Raw genomic sequence first — 19,287 nt, forward strand, 5'->3', positions numbered from 1 at the left:
CAACTTTGGAAAAAGTCATCCCAATTTACTGTGTTGACTTGGCATTGTACAGAAATGGACAACCATATTGGTCTAGAAATGTTAATTTATCTTTATTTTTATTTTTATTTTTTTCCATGTGTACAGGGGTAACACATCGTACTAAATATGTAAGGTCATATCTACGTGGGTTTGATTACAGAAACTAATAAAGTATTCTCTAAATAATGAAAAAAAGAATAAGATAAGACTATAAGAGCGAGAAGCAATGTAAATATGTTCAGGGACCATTTTCATCTCCAGAATTAAGGATTATTTTATGTTACATCATTGCCTTTTCTCTTTTACTTTCCTTTTTAGTTTTATTTTAGGATTCCCTATTTTTCAAGTTCATACAGAGATTTCTTTAACTGAAATACCGAATAGTTTCTTTAGTGTGAAAAACTGCAATAGGATCCTAATGAGATAATTAATAATGTGAAATAGGAAGCAAAGGGCTAAAGGTGTAGGGAAAGTGGGAAGGGTGGGGGAAAGGTAATAAGGGAGAGGAAAAAAATATGAGAAACTGAAAAAATGGAAATAAAGTGTTTGTAAATGGGGAGGGGAGGAGGGAGTGAAGGGAGGGCAGGGACAAAGGGAAAAAATGAGAATCAAGACCTATTATGTAAAGGTACAGAATCCCAATGATGAATGTAATTGTATTGTATACTTAGATTGTACCAATAACCTCAATAAAAAGAAAAAAAAGAAAAATATGAGAAAAGAATAAAATGGAAACAATGTCTTTGTAGATAGGTGAGGTGGGAGGGGGTTAAAGTAGGGGAGGGGTATGGGGAAAATTGAGAACCAAGATTTGTTATGTAAAGTTACAAGCTCCCAATGATAAATGTCCCTATACTGAGTACTTAAAAATAACCAGTAAACTCAATGAAAAAAATGTGATGTGGTTTTTCTATAGAACGGTGTGCTACTCAGCCATATAGAATGAGAAACTATAGTCATTCACAGGAAAAAGAATGCACATTGAGGTCATACTTTTAAGGGACATAAATAAGACACACATATGCACACAAATGTAAATACCAAATAGTTTCTCTGGTGTGAAAAACAAAGTGTAAATAAGATCCACATGGTATAATTGACAGTGAGAATTAGGAAGAAAACAGCTAAAGGGTTAGGGGGAGTGGGAAGGGTAGGGGATAGGAAATAAGGGAAAAGAAAAATATGAGAAAAGGAAAAAATTGAAACAACATCTTTTTAAATAGGGGAGGGTGGAGTGAGTGAAAGGAGGAGAGGGGTAAGGGGAAAAATTAAGAACCAAGATTTGTCATGTAAAGGTACATGATTCCAATTATGAATGTAACTGTACTGTATACCCAAAAGGTACCAATAAAGTCAATAAAAATATATATATGCACCAAATAGCAGTGCATCCAACTATAAAAAACAAATATTAACAGACATGCAAAATTATATAAGCACTAATGCAGTTGTAATTGGGGACCTCAATACCCTGTGACAAATAGACAGATCTACTAGACAAAACATAAACAAGAAATCATTAGACTTGAATCAAACTCTTGAACAAATGGACTTACTACTTGTCTACAGAATTTTCCTCCCCAAAATATCAAAATACACATTATTCTTACCCACATGCAGGACTTTCCCTGAAATAGATCATATACTAGTTCATAGAACATGCTTATGTAAATAAAAAGTAACTGAAATTAACTTATGAATATTGTCAGACCACAGTGCAATGAAATTGGAAATCAATGGCAAAAGATACCACAAGAACTTCATAAACACATGGAAACTAAATAAAGTCCTCCCCAAAACCAATGGGTCACTGATGAAATTAAATAGGAAATTAGACAATTTCTACAATTAATAATGACAGTACAAAATACTGGAACCTTTGTGACACGGTGAAAGCAGTCCTACTTGGGAAATTTCAGTGGTGAATTCTCATATCAGGAAAGCAGAGTGGGCTCAAATAAACAACTGAATATTGAACCTTAAACTCCTAGAAAAAGAAGAGCATGTCAAGCCCAAAGCTTGCACAAGGGAGGAAATTATAAAAAATCAGAGCAGAAATGAATGCAGTGACAACTAAGAAAACAATACAAAAAATCAATGAAGTGAGGAGTTAGTTTTTTGAAAGATTAAATAAAATTGATGAGCCCTTAGCCAATCTTATTTAAAAAGGAAAGAAAAGACTCAAATCCATGCAGTTGGGAATAAAAAGGGTGAGGTCAAAACAGACCGTGCAGAAATCCAGAATATCATAATTACCTACTTTGAGTACCTATATTCCAATAAGATAAAAAACACAGAAGAAATGGACAGATTCCTAGACACCTATGAATTACCAAAACTGAGTCAAGGAGATATAGAAGTTCTAAATAAACCAATATCAGCCAATGAAACTGAACACATAATTGAAAACCTAACAACAAAGAAAAGCCCTGGCCATGATAGATTTACTGCTGTATTCTACAAGAAATTTAGAGAAAGCCTATCGCTGATGTTCCTCAATCTCTAATGAAACTGAAAGGGAAACAATACTCCCAAATTCATTCCTGGAAGCAAGCCTTACACTGATTCCAAAACAAGAGAAAGATCCAAGCAAAAGGAAAATTACAGACCAAACTCTCTAATGAACATAGATGCAAGAGTCTTCTTTAAGATACTGACAAATAGAATGCAGCAAATCATCAAGAAAGTTATATACTATAACCAAGTTGGATTCATCTCAGGCATGCAAGGATGGGTCAACATATGCAAATCAATAAATGTAATATACTATATGAAGAAAGCCAAGGGCAAAAATCTTAAAATGCTTTCAATTAGAAGAGGAAAAAGGCATTTGGAAAGGTCCAACACCCATTCATAATTAAAAACTCTACCATAAATTGGAATAAATGGTCTTTATCTCAATCTGACAAGAGCCATCTATGACAAAACAAAAGCAAGCATCATACTAAATGGACTAAAACTAAAAGCTTCCACTCTAAAATCAGGAACAAGAAAAAGATTTTCACTGTTACCTCTCTTGTTCAATATAATTTTGGACACACAAGCCACAGCAATTAGACAAGAGAAAGAAATAAAATGAATAAGGATAGAAAAGAAAGAAGTTAAACTCTTGTTATTTGCAGATGACAAGATACTCTATAGAAGACCTCAAAACCTTCACCAAAATACTTCTAGATTTAGTTACCAAATTCAGTGGCATAGCTGGTTACAAAGTCAACAATCAAAAATCAATAGCCTTCCTGCACACAAATAACAGACACACACAGAGAGAAATTGGAGAAACAACCCCTTTTACAATATCATCCAAAAAAATGAAATAACTAGGAATCAATCTAACAAAGGAAGTAAAAGGCTTCTGCACTGAAAAGTACAGTACTCTGAGAAAGGAGATTGAAGAGGATATCAGGAAATGGAAATATATCTCTTGTTTTTTGGATAGGAAGAATCAATATAGTTAAAATGGCCATACTTATAAAACTGTTACACAGATTCAATGCAATCTCATTCTGAATCACAACAGCACATCTCACATAATTAGAAAATTCATTTGGAACAAGAAGAGACCTAGAATATGAAAGACAATACTGTCCAGCAAAGGCATCATAGGATTAACACAATCCCCTATTTTAAATTATACTAAAAAGTTACTGTGGGAAAAATGGCCTAGCACTTGCAAAAGAACAGACGTGAGGATCAATGGAACAGACTAGAGGGTGCAAAAAACTCCATACATACTCAACAACCTCACTGACGAGCCTTCACTGGAGGAAAGATAGCCCATTTAATAAATGGGGCTGGAAAAACTGGCTTTCCACATGTTAAAGATTGAAACTACACCCATATCTTTCATCATGCACTATCCTAAAATTAAAATAGATAAAAAATCTAAATATTAGCACAGAAACACTAAATCTACTGGCAGATAAGTTAGCTAGAACTCTTGAACACATTGGCAAGAAAAAGGCTTTATGACCAAAACCTCAGTTATAGGGGAACTAGCACAAATAATCAACAACTGGGATCTCATCATATTAAAAAGATTCATTACAGCAAGAGAAACCACCAACAGAGTGAAGAGACAACTTATAACATGGGAAAAACTCCTTACTGTCTGTTCCTAAGACAAAGGCCTACTATCTAGAATATATAAGAAATTTAAAAAATCATGCCTCTAAAATTAAAATATGCAATCCAAAAATGGGCATCTGAAATACATGCACATTTCTCAAGTGAAGAAGTAGAAGCAGCAAATAAACACATGTTAAAAACTTCAACATCACTGGTCATTCATGAAATGCAAATTAAAACAATGTTGTGATTCCTCTTCACTCCAGAAAGAATGGCTGCTATCAAAAACATCAACCAATAACAAATTCTGGAAGGGCTGTGGAGAAAAAGCAACCCTTTTCCATTGTTAGTGCAACCACTTTGTAAATCTGTGTGGAGATTTAAAAAAAAAACTAATGCTAGAGGTTCCATTTGATCCATCTATACCTCTTCTTGGTATCTCCCTGAAAGAATTAAAGGATCATTCCAGAGTAATATATGCACACCCATGTTTATAGCAGCACAGTAATGGATAAATCTAGAAAATATCCCAAATGCTCATCATTTGACAAGTGGATAAAGAGGATGTGTTTTTTTTTTTAATACAATGGAGTACTACTCTGCTATAAATAAGGATGAGCTTTAGACATTTATAACTAAATGGATGGACCATGAGACCGTCATCCTAAGTGAAATAACTCAGAATCATATATTTAAATACTGCCTTGTTTCTCTGGTGTGAGAAACCTAAAAGAGAAATGAAGACTAAACTGTATAATAGGTACTGGGAATTGGGAAGGAAATGTTCAAACAGGCAGGGGAACAAGGGATAAGGGAGGTAGAAAGGAAGGAAGGAACAAGAAAAAAGTGAAAATAGAAGAAAAAATAAAACAACACATTTGTACATAAGGAAAGGAGGGGAGTTGAGGGGGAAAATGGGATAAAATAAAATAAAATGTATTTTAAAAACTAAAGTAAGAAAAGCTTAAAGGTAGGAAATAAGCTTAAGTTATAAACTATGTATCAGTATTTGGCTAGAGAAGAAAAGAAGGGGTGAACCCACTCATTCAAGTCCTTTTATAAGTATCTTTATTTTATTCATAAAGGATTCACTCTCAGTTTCCTCCATTACTGCCTACAATAAACAGGCTCAAATCTGGCACAGAGTATGGTGCATAATGATTGTTTGAACTCACTCATCCATAACAACTTTGCACTACTGCCCTGGTGATTATCAGCTATGATGCAAATCCATTAGGAGTGCAGCACCCACTTGAACTGCTCTATATTTCTTCCTCGAGGTCTAGGGGGCAAAGGCAACTGACATCAAGGAAGCTTATGATGATGCTTGTTGTGTCTTGACTAAAGAAGCCCATTGTTTCTAGCCCAGGAGTGCCTGCTACTCTGACACCTCTCACTAAAAATGTGACAAATTGGGCTGGGGATTTAGCTCAGTGGTTCTACCACCTGCCTTGCAAGTGCATCCTGAGTTTGGTCCCTGGTACAAAAAAAAAAAAAGTGACAAATTAATCAGTGGGACTGCAAGCTAGGTAAAAATCATAGTCCTTAAATTATCCTTGGGAAAATAAGACAAATTTGAGCCCAGTAGCTGTATGTTGAGAAACCATCTACAACCCAACAGATAGTGTAGGTAATCATGTTTATATCACTATTAAATATTTTATCACTATTAAATATTTATATCACTGTTAAATCGTGTTTATATCACTTTAAAGGCCACAGTGCAGCTGAGAGATGAGTCCACGCTGCAACATTACCTTTTCACCTTGTAAGCTATGCATAAAAGTATGCATACATCACTACACAATCTAACTGTTTGTCATATCGTCGTGTACCATTTATTTTCCTATGCTACCATAGTGAAAAACATCCTTTTCAAGTACATATGTATTTCTGATTCTCTTGGCCACTAGAATTAGTAAGTATTTACACACATCAATCAATTTCACATGAAAAGACTATTTTTAGTGATGCCAATGACAGTGAACCCTGTCAAACACATGCATTACATTAGTCTTCAAACAAATCACCATCCTGAGAATTGAGAGAGATGGACAATAGAAGCATCGTGACCTGATGAAAGCTTTCCTGGGATGAAGTTTCCAGACCCCATCCTTACATTAAAATTAAATGGAAAATGTTTAGCCTTTTAATATGATATAGTGGTCCTCTCTTGGGCACCCCTACTGCTCTCTTCCAGTGTAACAATGAATTTTTAAGTTTTCTATATTCCTTGACTATTGATAAATTCCTTCGCCAGACCAAATGCGGATTTGGTCTTTCACATGTCACAGCTTGAAGGGCTGAAGGGTGAGAGTCAGAATCAGGAAATTGGAGGGGATTCCAAGAAGCTGGAGGGGTAGAAAACTGGAAAATAAACATTTACTTGTAAAATCACTTGATCAATCTCATTTTTGGTTAAGCCTGTGTCTATAAATGGTGGATATGGGTGAATATTAAACTTGGTCTAAACCAAAAGATCTGAGGATGCAGGTTTTTCAAAGTAAAATAGATTCCTTGCTAGCTTTGTAATCTTCACAGTTCACTCTAGTTTTCCTAATTACTGGCAGTTCTAGAAGATTCTACATAAAAATTTTTTCTTACAAGTGGGTTAAATCATTCCTCTAGTCCCCAAACCACCACCCTCTCTTGTCCTTGCATTGTTTTCCAATCTTAAATTAATAAAGAAATCCTTTTTTTAAATTGGGTGAAAAATGGGCATCTGAAATGAACAGACATTTCTCAGACAAAGAAGTAAAAGCAGCAAGTAAATATATGAAAAAATGTTCCGCATCAATGGTCATTTGAGAGATGCAGATGAAAACAACACTGAGATTCCACCTCACCCCACAAAGAATGGCTGCTATCAAGAAATCAAACAATAACAAATGTTGGCGGGGTTGTGGGGAGAAAGAAACCCTTCTCCATTGTTGGTGAGAGTAAAGACTGGTGCAACCACTGTGGAAATCAAGATGGAGATACCTCAAAGAGCTTGGACTGGAGGTTCCATTTGACCCCGCCATCCCTCTGCTGGGTATCTTTCCAAGAGAACTAAAAGAAACATATCACAGAGAAGTATGCACACCCATGTTTATAGCGGCACAGTTTGTAATAGCTAAATCTTGGAATCAGCCCATTTGCCCATCCATTGGAAACTGGATAAAGAAGATGCGGTTTTTCTATAAAATGAAATATTACTCAGCTATAAAGAATGAGAAAATAGATTCATTCATAGGAAAGTGGATATATATTGAGGATATACTCCTAAGTGAAATAAATAAGTCACACATGTGTAAATACCAAATAGTTTCTCTGGTGTGAATAAACTATAATAGTACATAAGATCCTAATGAGATTACTGACATTGTGAAATGGGATGAAAGGGGCGAAAGGTGTAGGGAAGGTGGGATGTGTAGGGGAAGGGTAATAAGGGAAAAGAAAAAAATATGAGATAAAGAAAAGATGGAAATAAAGTGTTTGTAGATGGGGAGGGGAGGAGGGGTGAAGGGAGGGCAGGGACAAGGGGAAAAAATGAGAACCAAGACCTGTCATGTAAAGGTACAAGATCCCAACAATGAATGTAACTGTACTGCATCCCTAAAATGTACCAATAAACTCAATTAAAGATGAAAAAATAAAGAAATCCTTTATTCAAAACTAATTCGAAACACTTATTCTTTCCCTCCCACCCTCAGCAATCTTCCACCAAACTTGCACTTCCCCACTCCCACAGCCATCCAAACTCCTCTCACTCATCTGCTCCCCTCGATACCTCTCCACATATACCCTAATTTGAAATGTGTGAAATATGTACCCACAAACATAGGGAAGATGTGACTTAAAAGAACGTAATCAAGGGACAACAAGTTAACTGAACTGCCAAGTTTGTCTTTATTATTTTGGCAAATAAATTAGATTTGGAAATCACGCATGGCGTATTTCTCAGTCCATTCTCGAGCGAGTCTCTCATACTCTCTTCGGTCCTTTAGATACATCTTGGCAATTTCAGGAACCAAAGGATCCTGCGGATTCGGATCGCACAACATGGAGCAGATGGACAAGAGTACTTTGGAAATTGTGAGCACTGGTGACCACTCGGCCTTGAGGATATCTAAACAGATGCCTCCATTTTTACCAATATTCGGATGGTAAATTCGGGTAGTAAATGCTATCTTCGGTGGTTTGAATGGGTAACCTAAAGGAAACCAGATGCTTAGGAAGAAGACACCTCCCTGATAGGGGCTGTCATTGGGACCCATTATGGTTGCTTGCCACTTGAACATATCTTTGTCTACAGGACCAGCAGAGCAGTGAGATGGGGGGTCACGAGTCATATCCAGGAGCTCTTTCTGAATGCGCTTTAGAGCCATAGTTCACAAATCTTGGTACTCTAAATTTGGCGCAGTCCCGGTTGCCTGTTACAGGGTATCAGTGATGTTGGGCTGCAACAAACAACATAGTTAGAGGCCAAGTGGATAGATGGTTGGGCTTGAGGACTGGTTCTGGGTTTGTAGGGGGTGCCAGAAAAGATAGTCAGGAGCAGAAAGGGCCGTCAGAAGACAGTTGGCATCTGGTAATAAACCGCACTTACCATCCTGCTGGACACCTGTGGCTCTGGGCCACGGTGCTTTAGGGAAGTTGAGATTCCACCACTCACCGGGAGGCTACCAGTTCAGAGGCTGCTGCTGGGAGAAGCCAGAGCTCCTGCTTGGAGCAGCTTGCCTGGCGTTGGGGTGGGGGCTGGAGCACAGGGTGGAGTCAGGGCGAGGCTGAGTGTTGGTGTTGAAGGTGGGGATGGCTGTATAGTTTCTCACTTGGCACTTGCTCTCTTTGGCTAGTAATTAGGGCTGCCAGTTACCAAAATAAATGAAATGAGTTTGATGAATTATCCCCTAAAACTCACTCAGAGTCCCATTTCGTATCTTTAAGTCTTCTCTGGGCTGGAGCACAGGGTGGAGTCAGGGCGAGGCTGAGTGTTGGTGTTGAAGGTGGGGATGGCTGTATAGTTTCTCACTTGGCACTTGCTCTCTTTGGCTAGTAATTAGGGCTGCCAGTTACCAAAATAAATGAAATGAGTTTGATGAATTATCCCCTAAAACTCACTCAGAGTCCCATTTCGTATCTTTAAGTCTTCTCTCTAGGTATATCTTTGAGAGTAAGTAAAACACATCATGAACATTGATTAATTGTATATATATTTTCCAAGACACACAATCTATATAAATAACTTTAACAAATTCAATATTCAGGTAATACTTTTAAAAAAACTTTGTAGTGTTCTGGCAATTTTATGTTTTATGATGATATAAAATCTGCAGAAATTTCAATTTGGAGTTAAAACCAGTTTAATTTTTGAAGAACACGACAGAAGAGGGATGGGCAGCCAAAAAAGAGAGAAACTATTACTTTATCTGCTACATATGTATACATTTAACATGGATATAATCATTTATTCTAATACTACATCGATATTCATTTTGAGAGTTGATAAAACATACTCTTAAATTTTTAATCCCTTTTGTAAAAGATTCAGTCTAGGATCAGGTATATTGTCCTTCCTTGTTATGTCTGTTTAATCTCCTTGAGTCTGAAATGCTCCTGCAGCTTTGTGTACCTTTTTAAAATCGCTGGTATTTTTAAAAAATGCAGCACAACACAAAACCCTCATGCACATTTATGAGCCTTAAATTTTTTCATAATAAAACTTAGTCAATTTGATAGGAAGAGGAAAATGGAAAAGATCGCTCACCTTTATATTATAAATGTTGTTGTGAAGCTAATAGTACTTTATGATGTGTTATATCAGGATGTATTTTCTACTGATTTTTGCAAAAATAGACTAAGCTTACTTTCATTCACAGGGATTTGTATTCACAGTTCTCTATAAAAATTGAGAAACTGACAAATCTTGAGATTATATTTCCATAAGTGGAAGATATGGGAAAAAGCATGTTTTATGGATTCTGATTTCAGATTACATTCTAATGTATATATATATACATACATACATGCATACACACATGCACACACACACACACTTTGAACATACTTATTCCATCACCCTTGCCAATTTCAGAAGCAGTTCTGCAAGGATGCTTTAGTGAGTGTCTAATTGTGTTCTTGTTCCTGAATCCTTTCAAAATGTTTACCTTTCATAATGATTTTGACTTTGCAGAAAAGCCAAAAATCAAAAGGTGCTATATCCAGTGGATGGAGACACATCATAATGTATTTAGGAGCCTGCTTTTCTGTTGGATGGCACTCTCAGCAGCAACATTATTGTGTTTTATAGCATAGTTCATAAAGATCAAAAACATGTTTATACATAGGTGTGTGTATTTTCAAAACTGAATTACAATGTTATTTAAATAAAATATTAATATGTAATAATAAATGGTTCTCCTGTTCCCTTCTTACTCATCTCTTCTCCTGGTTGTACAAATACTTGTCCTCCTCATCCTTTCCTCCATCTCCTCTTCCTCCCCCTCCTCCTCCCCCTTCATATCTTCTTCCTCTTTCTTCCTCCCACCCTTCCTCCTCCCCTTCACCTCTCTCTTCTTACTCCCCCTCCTTATTATCCTTTTCCTCCTCTCCCTCCTCCTCCCCATCCTCTCCATCCTCCCATTCCTCCTCCTCATTGTCCTCTTCCTCCTTCTACTCCTCTTATCTGTTTGCTAAAACAGCTAAAACAAAGAACCACAAATTAAGTGGCTATAAAGAACAGACATTTATTCTCTCTCAGTTCATTAATTTTGAAATCATATTATTGACAGAAACATCTTCCTTATAAAGAGTTATGGGAAAATATGCAGGCCTTGTCCTAGGTTCTGTTTGTTCTCAGCAATTCTTATTCCTTGGCTAGTGGCTGCATCATTCCAATACCTGACTGCTTTCACATAGACCTATTCCTGATGAGTTTTCCTACTTGTCCAAATCTCCTTCTTTTATCAATGATATCAGTCGTTGAATTAAATATCCACCTTTATCAACTGTAGTCTCATCGTTTTTGATTAAGAAGTTCAAAGTTCTGGGTGAATATGAATTTGTGGAGGCCATACTTCAACCTAGTACATTTACTCTCTGCCTTGCAAAATTCATATTTGTTCAATGTTCAAAATATAATATTCACATTCTAACATCTCCATCTGTTTTAATATATTCCAGCATGTGTCAACGTGTAGTGTGTTGGGGGTAAGGGTCGCCCAATAACCAGGACACAGGGGATGCAGAGAAGAATAAAATAATTATAACTGCATGCTTTATTTTAAGAGAGCTAGTCTTTTTATAGAGACTTAGAAGCAGGATATATTAATCATAACATCACCTTAGTACAGACTTCTCACAGACTTCTTACAGACTTCAGGCTGTCAAGATAATGTCTGTCTCCTACTATTCTAAGAGCCAATATTATGGTTATAAAAGTACAAAATAAAATTTTTACACATAAAAACATTGGGAGACAAATAGTCACAAGGCTATTTCCTTATCCCAAGATATATTCTGGCAGGACATTAACATGAAAGCAGAGAAAGTTTACTTTCTCTTCACTTGGCCCGTCAAGCGTCCAAAGCACCTCAAGTCACCTTATAGATCAAGGGCAGAATGGCATAGTTTGTTGACTATATCTCCACAAGCAAGACAGAATTTGAACTGAATACCACCAATTTAAGCAGTTCTAAATTTTCTTACTTGAATAATTTAAGTAAAGTATAGGTGAGACTCTGAGCATGATTCATATTGAGGAAAAAAATGATGTCCTAGAAAGACATTATGAAGCTAACAAGACCCAAAGGGCTAACACAAATACTATGCTACACAGATTGAGAAGTTAAGTAGAAGGGAATAAAAGGGAATCATCAACAGGAAAATAATTCAGTGACAGGAATAAGTCAATAACTTTCAGTAACAACTCTCAGTGTCAAAGATCTCAAATAATCAAAAGACACAGATTGGTGTAATATATCAAAAACCAAAAATCTAACTGTGTGCTATATACAAGAAATACATTTAACACAAAATAGAAATTCTTAGACTAAAAATCAGTGGGCCAGGGATTTAGCTCAGTGTTTCTGATGCCTGCCTTGCAAGTGAAAGGACCTGAGTTTAATCCCTGGTACCAAAATAAATAAATAAAATAAATAAAAATATTTCATACAATGGGAAACCTCAAAAAGCAGGAGTAGTTATCTCATTTTCAGACAGAGTGTTTCATGATAAAACTGATAAAAAGAAAAAAAAATAGTCATTATGCATTGGTTAAGGGAGTAATAATACAAGAAGCAATCACAATTTTAAATATATATGTACCAAACACCAGCCCACTGAACTTCATGAAACAAGCACTATTAGGTGACATTAAGCATTAGATAAACATGAACACAATTATAGTAAGCAGACCTCAATATTCTATGGTCACACATAGATCAACTAGAAAAAATAATCAAAGAAATATTAGAATTGAATCAAACTTTTGAATAAAGAGTATACAGCATACTAGCCAATAAAACATACCAAGGTAAAAGAGAAATAATTGAAACTATCCCATTCATAAAACTATAGCACTATTAAACTAGAAATAAATGGCAAAAAATAGGGAAATTCTGCAAATGAATGAAAAATTTAAATGCATACTTGCATAATCAATGGGTTACAGAAGAGATTAAGGAAAATGTTAGACACTTTCTACAGTCTAAACATAATGTTAGTACAATGTACCAAAACTAAGAACTCAGTGAAAGGGGCTCTAAAAGATAAGTTTATAGCTGGCAATCCCTACATCAGAAAAAAAGAGCAAGTCCAAATAAAGGACCTAAGGATGAACTTGAAGGTCCTAGAAAAACAAGAATAATCCAAATTCAAATCTAGTACACAAAAAGAAGTTAAAAAGGTCAGAGCAGAAACCAATTAAACTGAGACAAAAAAGAAAAATAAAAAGAAAAACTATGCAAAGTATTAAAAGGGTTTGATCTAAGGAAGAATAAAAATAGACAAATCCTTAGAAAATCTTACCAGAAAAAGGAAAGACCCAAATCAATTCAATTAGGAATTAAAAACTTGAAATCACAACAAACACAGGCAAAATCCAGTATTCATAACTTCTTTAAAAAACTGTACTCTAATAATTTGCAGAATTCAGAAGAAATGGATAAATGCATATAAATTTCTAAAATTGAACCAGGAACTTATAAAAATCCTGAATAGTCCAGTAACAATCAATTGAAGCAATAATAAAAAAAAACTTATCAACTAAGTAAATCCCCAGTCTTGATGTATTCACTGCCGAACTCCACAAGAACATCAGGGAAAAATCTAACATCAACATTGCTCAAACTCCAATGAAACTGAAAGGGAATGAGTATTCCCATAGTCATTCCTGCAAATGCATATTAATTAGATTAATAATTAATTACATTTATTTTATGCTTAATATAAATTTAAATTCATGTTGTTTTTATTAATCACAGCCTGCTACCTCATGGCAGTTGAAAAAAATAAAGAGGGAAAAAGCCAAAGAGGAATGTTATAAGAACCTCAGGCAGTTTCCAATATCATGCCTGTGTGACACATTTTCTTCATGCAGGCTCCAACTCCTAAATTTTTATTACTTCTTGGTAATCCTATCTAATTATAAATTCATCAATAGATTAATCCACTGATGTAGGTAGAGCTCTTATAATCTAATGATTTTCAGAAGGCAAACTTCTAAACACTTGAGTTTTATGGGTTATGTATTAAATCCAAACCATAATGGGCTGTGATTAATAAAACTACATTATTTTCATCACAAAATAATGATGTGATTAATATGAAATATAAGAAAAACAGATATGAGGCTTCTGTCAGTATAATACAGTATAGTAATTTCAAATGAAGTTGTTTTAAATAAGTAGGAAAAAATCTAAAAACCATGATGAAAAGTATATTGTCATCATATATATCGAACCATTAATCATTAATAAAGTGCTTTGTACAGTATATAATTTTATGTAGAATATCTTTATATAATGTACACTGTAATAGCTTTATTTACACTACCATTGTCACAAATTTCATTAATTCATTGTGCTGTAATTACCTAAATGCTTACACCAAAACTAGGAGAGACAAATATTTCAGCAAAATTATAAACTTATGCAATCATAGTCATATATGTCATATATTACTGATTGAAACATTTAATGTTATTCACTATCTATCTATCTATCTATCTATCTATCTCTCTATCTATCTATTCAGTACCTTGGTACTTGTCATTAATTGCTTTTAGGAGGCAATGTGTACCAAAAATGGCAGATGCCAAATAATTGTTTTGGCAGGAAAGAGTAGAGTGTCATGAAGGAATTGCTAAGGACAATTGCTAGATTGTGCTTTGATTACTAAACAGCTAGTACCATCATACATATTTTTATGTCAAAATATGTCCAGCACCAAAGCGAATAAATTTTAAAATAGTCAATTATCAAGTTTTGATGGTATACATATTCATATACATATTATGAAAAGAGAGAAAATAAAAAATATTTTAATGTATAGGCTTATGACATTACAGAGGCTTGTAAGTCCTGAATCTTTAGGGCAAGGTAGAAATATAAACAGTAACTGATGCTGTTCTTTCATAACATAATTCTTCACTTTATAGGAAACCTCTGTTTTTGAAGACGTTCAACTAGCTGTTTGAGGTTTATCTCCATTATTAAGGGTATTTTTATGTAAAGATAATTGACCTTAGATGTTATTCATCTCCTCAAAATACCTTTATAATAATACTTAAATTTGTTACTCATTAAATAATTTAGTAATTTGGACAAGCCAAATTCATATATTGAATAACCACCCCATTTTCCAATGCAAGGTTCTCCATATTTAATTTGTTAAATTATTAAAGAGATACAAGTTTTACTCTTTGCACTTCCTCTAATTAATTTTCAAGGTTTAAAAAAGCTAGTCATATGTCCTTATGATTTCTCCTCAAGAGAGAACCCAAAAGTCCACTGTGGAAGCCATATTATGTTCTACTGTCTACAATGGGGATTCACTCGCCATTACTTCTAATATATTTTACTGCACAAAAGAGTGGTCATGATTCAATGTTGAATAGAAGCAAAAAAGTTATAAATTCAGGAATAATGGTTCATTGGAAGCTAACAATCACACTTTATTCTCTGACCTTTTGCCAATTATGTATTGTACAATGTCTCAAAAAATTCATTTCTAATAAAAGATTCTCACATGTACTGAAGCTATAGCGTTTTTGAATAAGCTCTGTAATATTAAGAGACAGTGCCTCCTTACAAGAGACACTTACGAGAGTTTCCCACATTCAAACATCCGTGTGATTTCTCTCAAGCAGTGGTGTGAAGAGACATCAATGAAGAGCAACTAAAATCCTCAGGAGACACACAGTACCAGTTTGTACATGAATCCCCAAATTGAAATTGGATCTGCTGGTCGAGACACACCTTCAGATGGTTTCAACACCAGAGAGCATATAACCACAACTGGATAATACAGAGTGATCTCATGTTTAGACTATTTGAGCTTTCCTCAAATGCCTGACTAACAGAAGTTATCATACACAAATTAATATTTTTGCTTTAAACAATTAAATTTTGCAGTGATTTTTGATATGGAACCTTATGTAAGAAGAACACTGTGAGAAATGATACTGTATAATATAAAATATGCAAGGATTTAAAAACTTGTGGTTATGGGAATGCATTTAATAAGAAAGAAACCCTAATATCATTGAGTGTCAGAAAATTCATCCCAAGGGAAATCTATCAATTTGAATTATAGAAGGCCAGGGTATGAATTTATCCCTGACTAGTTGGCGGGGAGGCAAAGACTCAAAGATAACTTGGAAGAGGAGGGCCAGGAGACTTTTGCATCTAATGGACAAAAAACTCTGAACTGGAAATGCTCCTAATTTTTATTAGATGCACACAAAGAAGGAAGCAATCATGTGATCCAGGGTTCAATGAAAATTTATCAAGTTCTCATAATTTACAGATTGCACCCAAATAATTTTCTTTAATTAGAATTTAGTTGTAATTGTTTCTCTGTTTGAAACTCATGGACACTGGCATGCTGGTGAACAGCCAGCAGGGGTGCGGTACGTGCTCTTCCCTCCCCTGAGTCTCAAGGAGAGTTCAACCCTCACATCTGCTTTCCCACCCCTCCCCACTTTTGGTTTTCTAATTGCAGAAGCTATATCAGTGTAAATTAAGGTTGAACTTGTCTCACTATTCATTGGTTTCTTCATCAGAGGTGGCAGACTATAAACAGAACAATCAAACTTTTAGAAATCTGGTAATCCTGTATACATTCTAAAGTGAGTTTTCAAATAAATCCAAGAGTTCAAGTTATCTAAATCTTGCACCACATGATTCCACTCTTGGACTTGTTTATTAAAGTCAGCTATCTGTTTTGTCACAGAAAGCACTTGTTTTTGTACCTTACAAATATCAAAGGTAAGATTGCTGCTCAAGGCACCTTGCATGTGCCTTTTTACTGGCTCCCACTGGTGCAGGAGAGAAATCATACCATGCAACAGGCCGTAACAAAAGGATTAGGTATATATGCCTTTGCACTACTGGTATGCATACAGTGCTTGCTATGATAGTAATCGTAGCAATGGAAAGATTATCAAGCATTCTGGATAGGCTCTATTGATGGTCAAGTCTTTCTGCATTCTGGGTGGTTTTCTTGAACTGTCTTTCTAGTATGGGCTTTCTAACTCACATGGATCGTAGAGGCTGCCTTTGGTTGTTGTCATCCAGAGTCACCTTGGAGAAGGCCCTTACTGGTGAGAAAAACAGAGTTGAAATCCACTATGGATTCATTATGGGGAAACCTTCTCCATTGTTGCATAATCCTGGAAGGCACTCACACTGATTGTTCATTTCCTGCAATGATATATGCGAATTGTCACTCTCATGTTAATAAAGTATCCAGATCTTTACATTTAGACATCTCTAGAGACCACCATAACACAGGTGCATCCTTTTTCCCCTTATTCCTGTGCTTTTGACCAATGTAATGCTGCCAGAATTCCATGAATACCACTAATAGGATTCAAAAAATTAAGTGTAAACATGTTTAGGTCAAGGAGTGAATATGGCTTATTATGGCTTATTCCCACCTTTTGTTTTTGTAATTGCCATTGTAGCATGAAGTGTGCATGCTCAACAGTAGCTTGTCCCTTTGGATTATGAAGATTTCCAGTAGAATAAGTAATATCCCACTGTTTTAAAAATTATGGAGAGGTTTTGTTCTTGTAGGCAGGGGGTTGTCTGTTTTTATTTTCTTAGGGACACTCATTTTTGCAAATTCCACAATAAAATTGTACAATCTTATCAGAAAGATAATGACTACTCATTCTATAATGTATCTAATCTGTCCACAATAGTCGCCCCTCTGTCAAGCTATCTCTAACTGTTGTTTAGCAGGGAGGGGACATAGTTTCCATCTAACTGCTTTGAGCTGAGATATGTCAGTGTAGGGGAGAGCACATTTAGGGGCCCTCTCCAGAAAGCTAATCTAATGGCCCTCAGAAGTCACATTGTACTTTAGCAGTTATGAACTTTCTTTACAAGGTTGATCTGGTGGATCCTGGAAAAAGGAGTCTAGCACATTTGCAATTGGTTCCATCTGTATGATCACTTGAAATTTGGCAGCCTCTAGGGAAGAATAAACAACTTTTCCAAGAAATTAGAAGATGTCTAATCAAAGCATGAGAACCGGAATGAAAATACAGGTATCTGAGTCTGAAAAAGGTCATCACCACAAACAATCCTAGTTTTATGTCTTAAAGGACGTGTACACACAGAAGTCATGAATGAATTTAATATATCATGAAATCGGCAATAATGAGTATCCTAGCTATATGAAACTTTTTCCCTTAATTTAATTTTGTACCAATTGCATTTTTTTAATAAAATATTATTGTTTTTTCCACAGAAAATTTAAACTTTTGATGCTGACCAATGTCAACATATCACAATACTCTCAAGCATTGCACCATGGGGTCTGTCTCCCATAACACTATGGAAATCATCAGTGTCCCCTTGAACAAAGGATGGAAAATATTTCTAGGCAGCTGCTCCTCGCATTTCATCAAGAGGAGTCCTGTCCAGCAGTTCCCCTGGGCCTAAGAGTCCCCATTTATTTATCTGAACAAATCTTTAGATAAACTATGAGAACAAGACCATAACAATAAGAATGAGAAGAGATGAAAACATTTTACACATGTAAAAGCAAAAATAGTTTTTAAGATGAGCCCTAGGCTGATGGCTTCTTCCATCTCATTTACTATACAATTTCTATAACAAACTTGGCTGTAGCCACGTGTTATTAGTGTATTATTCCTTATTTTTCTTACTTTTCCCTTATTTTTCTCTTCTCAGATTATCACATTTTTAATCTGATCAACTGCCAATAGACCCCAAAGCAACTTTGAATTAGTGATAACAAACAGAGTGTAGAGAGAAGAGCATGTTAACCTTATAGTAACAATACAAGAATTTGCAATGCACAAGAAATGTTTTAAGCCCACTAATTAAACATCAATTCAAATTGTAAACCAAAGAACATTTATCAGTTAGCTAAAATTTGTAATTTAATTTCTCCCATAACTCCCTTATGCCTGTCAGAATGAAGTTGTAGCCCTTTGACTTTGGTCATTTAGCCCCAGGCTGGGGCTGTATTAGCCTCAGGACTTGAACACAGTGCATAGTCTCTGTGCTCAGATCTTGAGCACTCCCAGTGTGCTGCTTGGATATGTGATAACTGTCACTGGACAGCTTCTTACAGTTGAGCTAAGAAAAGCGCATAAGGCTCTTTTCTGATCTATAATCAGATGTGTTATCCACTGCTCCACTGGCCTTGTGCTGGCATAAGGCTCTTTTGAGCTTTGAAAAATGTATAAAAATGACTAACTGGGAATATTCTCCAGAATAGTTGCTCTAGCATATTTCATAATGAGAGGCATTTGCTGACATGCCTAATCTGAAAGGTTTAATGATTGAATTAGATCTGAGTACGAGTCTGTTCCTAACAGCTTATCTTCAGTAATTCCAGGATGTCTTGCCACTCAGTTCATCACAATTGCTCTGTTGCTAATTCTTGAAAATTAAAATTAAAATTAAAATATTATTCTTCAGAAAGGCCGGACCTAGTCAAGTATTAATTTGTGAAGTA

At 35.4% G+C, this 19,287-nt stretch overlaps 1 protein-coding gene across 1 annotated transcript; it reads right to left on the reverse strand.

Moving 5' to 3' along the window:
- Positions 1 to 7,986: 7,986 nt before the first annotated feature.
- Positions 7,987 to 8,791, reverse strand: LOC104856727 (ubiquitin-conjugating enzyme E2 D2). Its single transcript, XM_010616223.1, has 2 exons — positions 8,681 to 8,791; positions 7,987 to 8,531 (listed from the first exon to the last, which is right to left on the reverse strand). Exon 2 carries the CDS (start codon positions 8,457 to 8,459, stop codon positions 8,001 to 8,003), a length of 459 nt encoding a protein of 152 aa, XP_010614525.1. The 5' UTR covers positions 8,460 to 8,531; positions 8,681 to 8,791; the 3' UTR covers positions 7,987 to 8,000.
- Positions 8,792 to 19,287: the final 10,496 nt, after the last annotated feature.

The sequence above is a fragment of the Fukomys damarensis genome, unplaced genomic scaffold, assembly GCF_012274545.1.
Source record: "Fukomys damarensis isolate Sample0158 unplaced genomic scaffold, DMR_v1.0_HiC HiC_scaffold_39, whole genome shotgun sequence".
Classification (NCBI taxonomy): domain Eukaryota; kingdom Metazoa; phylum Chordata; class Mammalia; order Rodentia; family Bathyergidae; genus Fukomys; species Fukomys damarensis.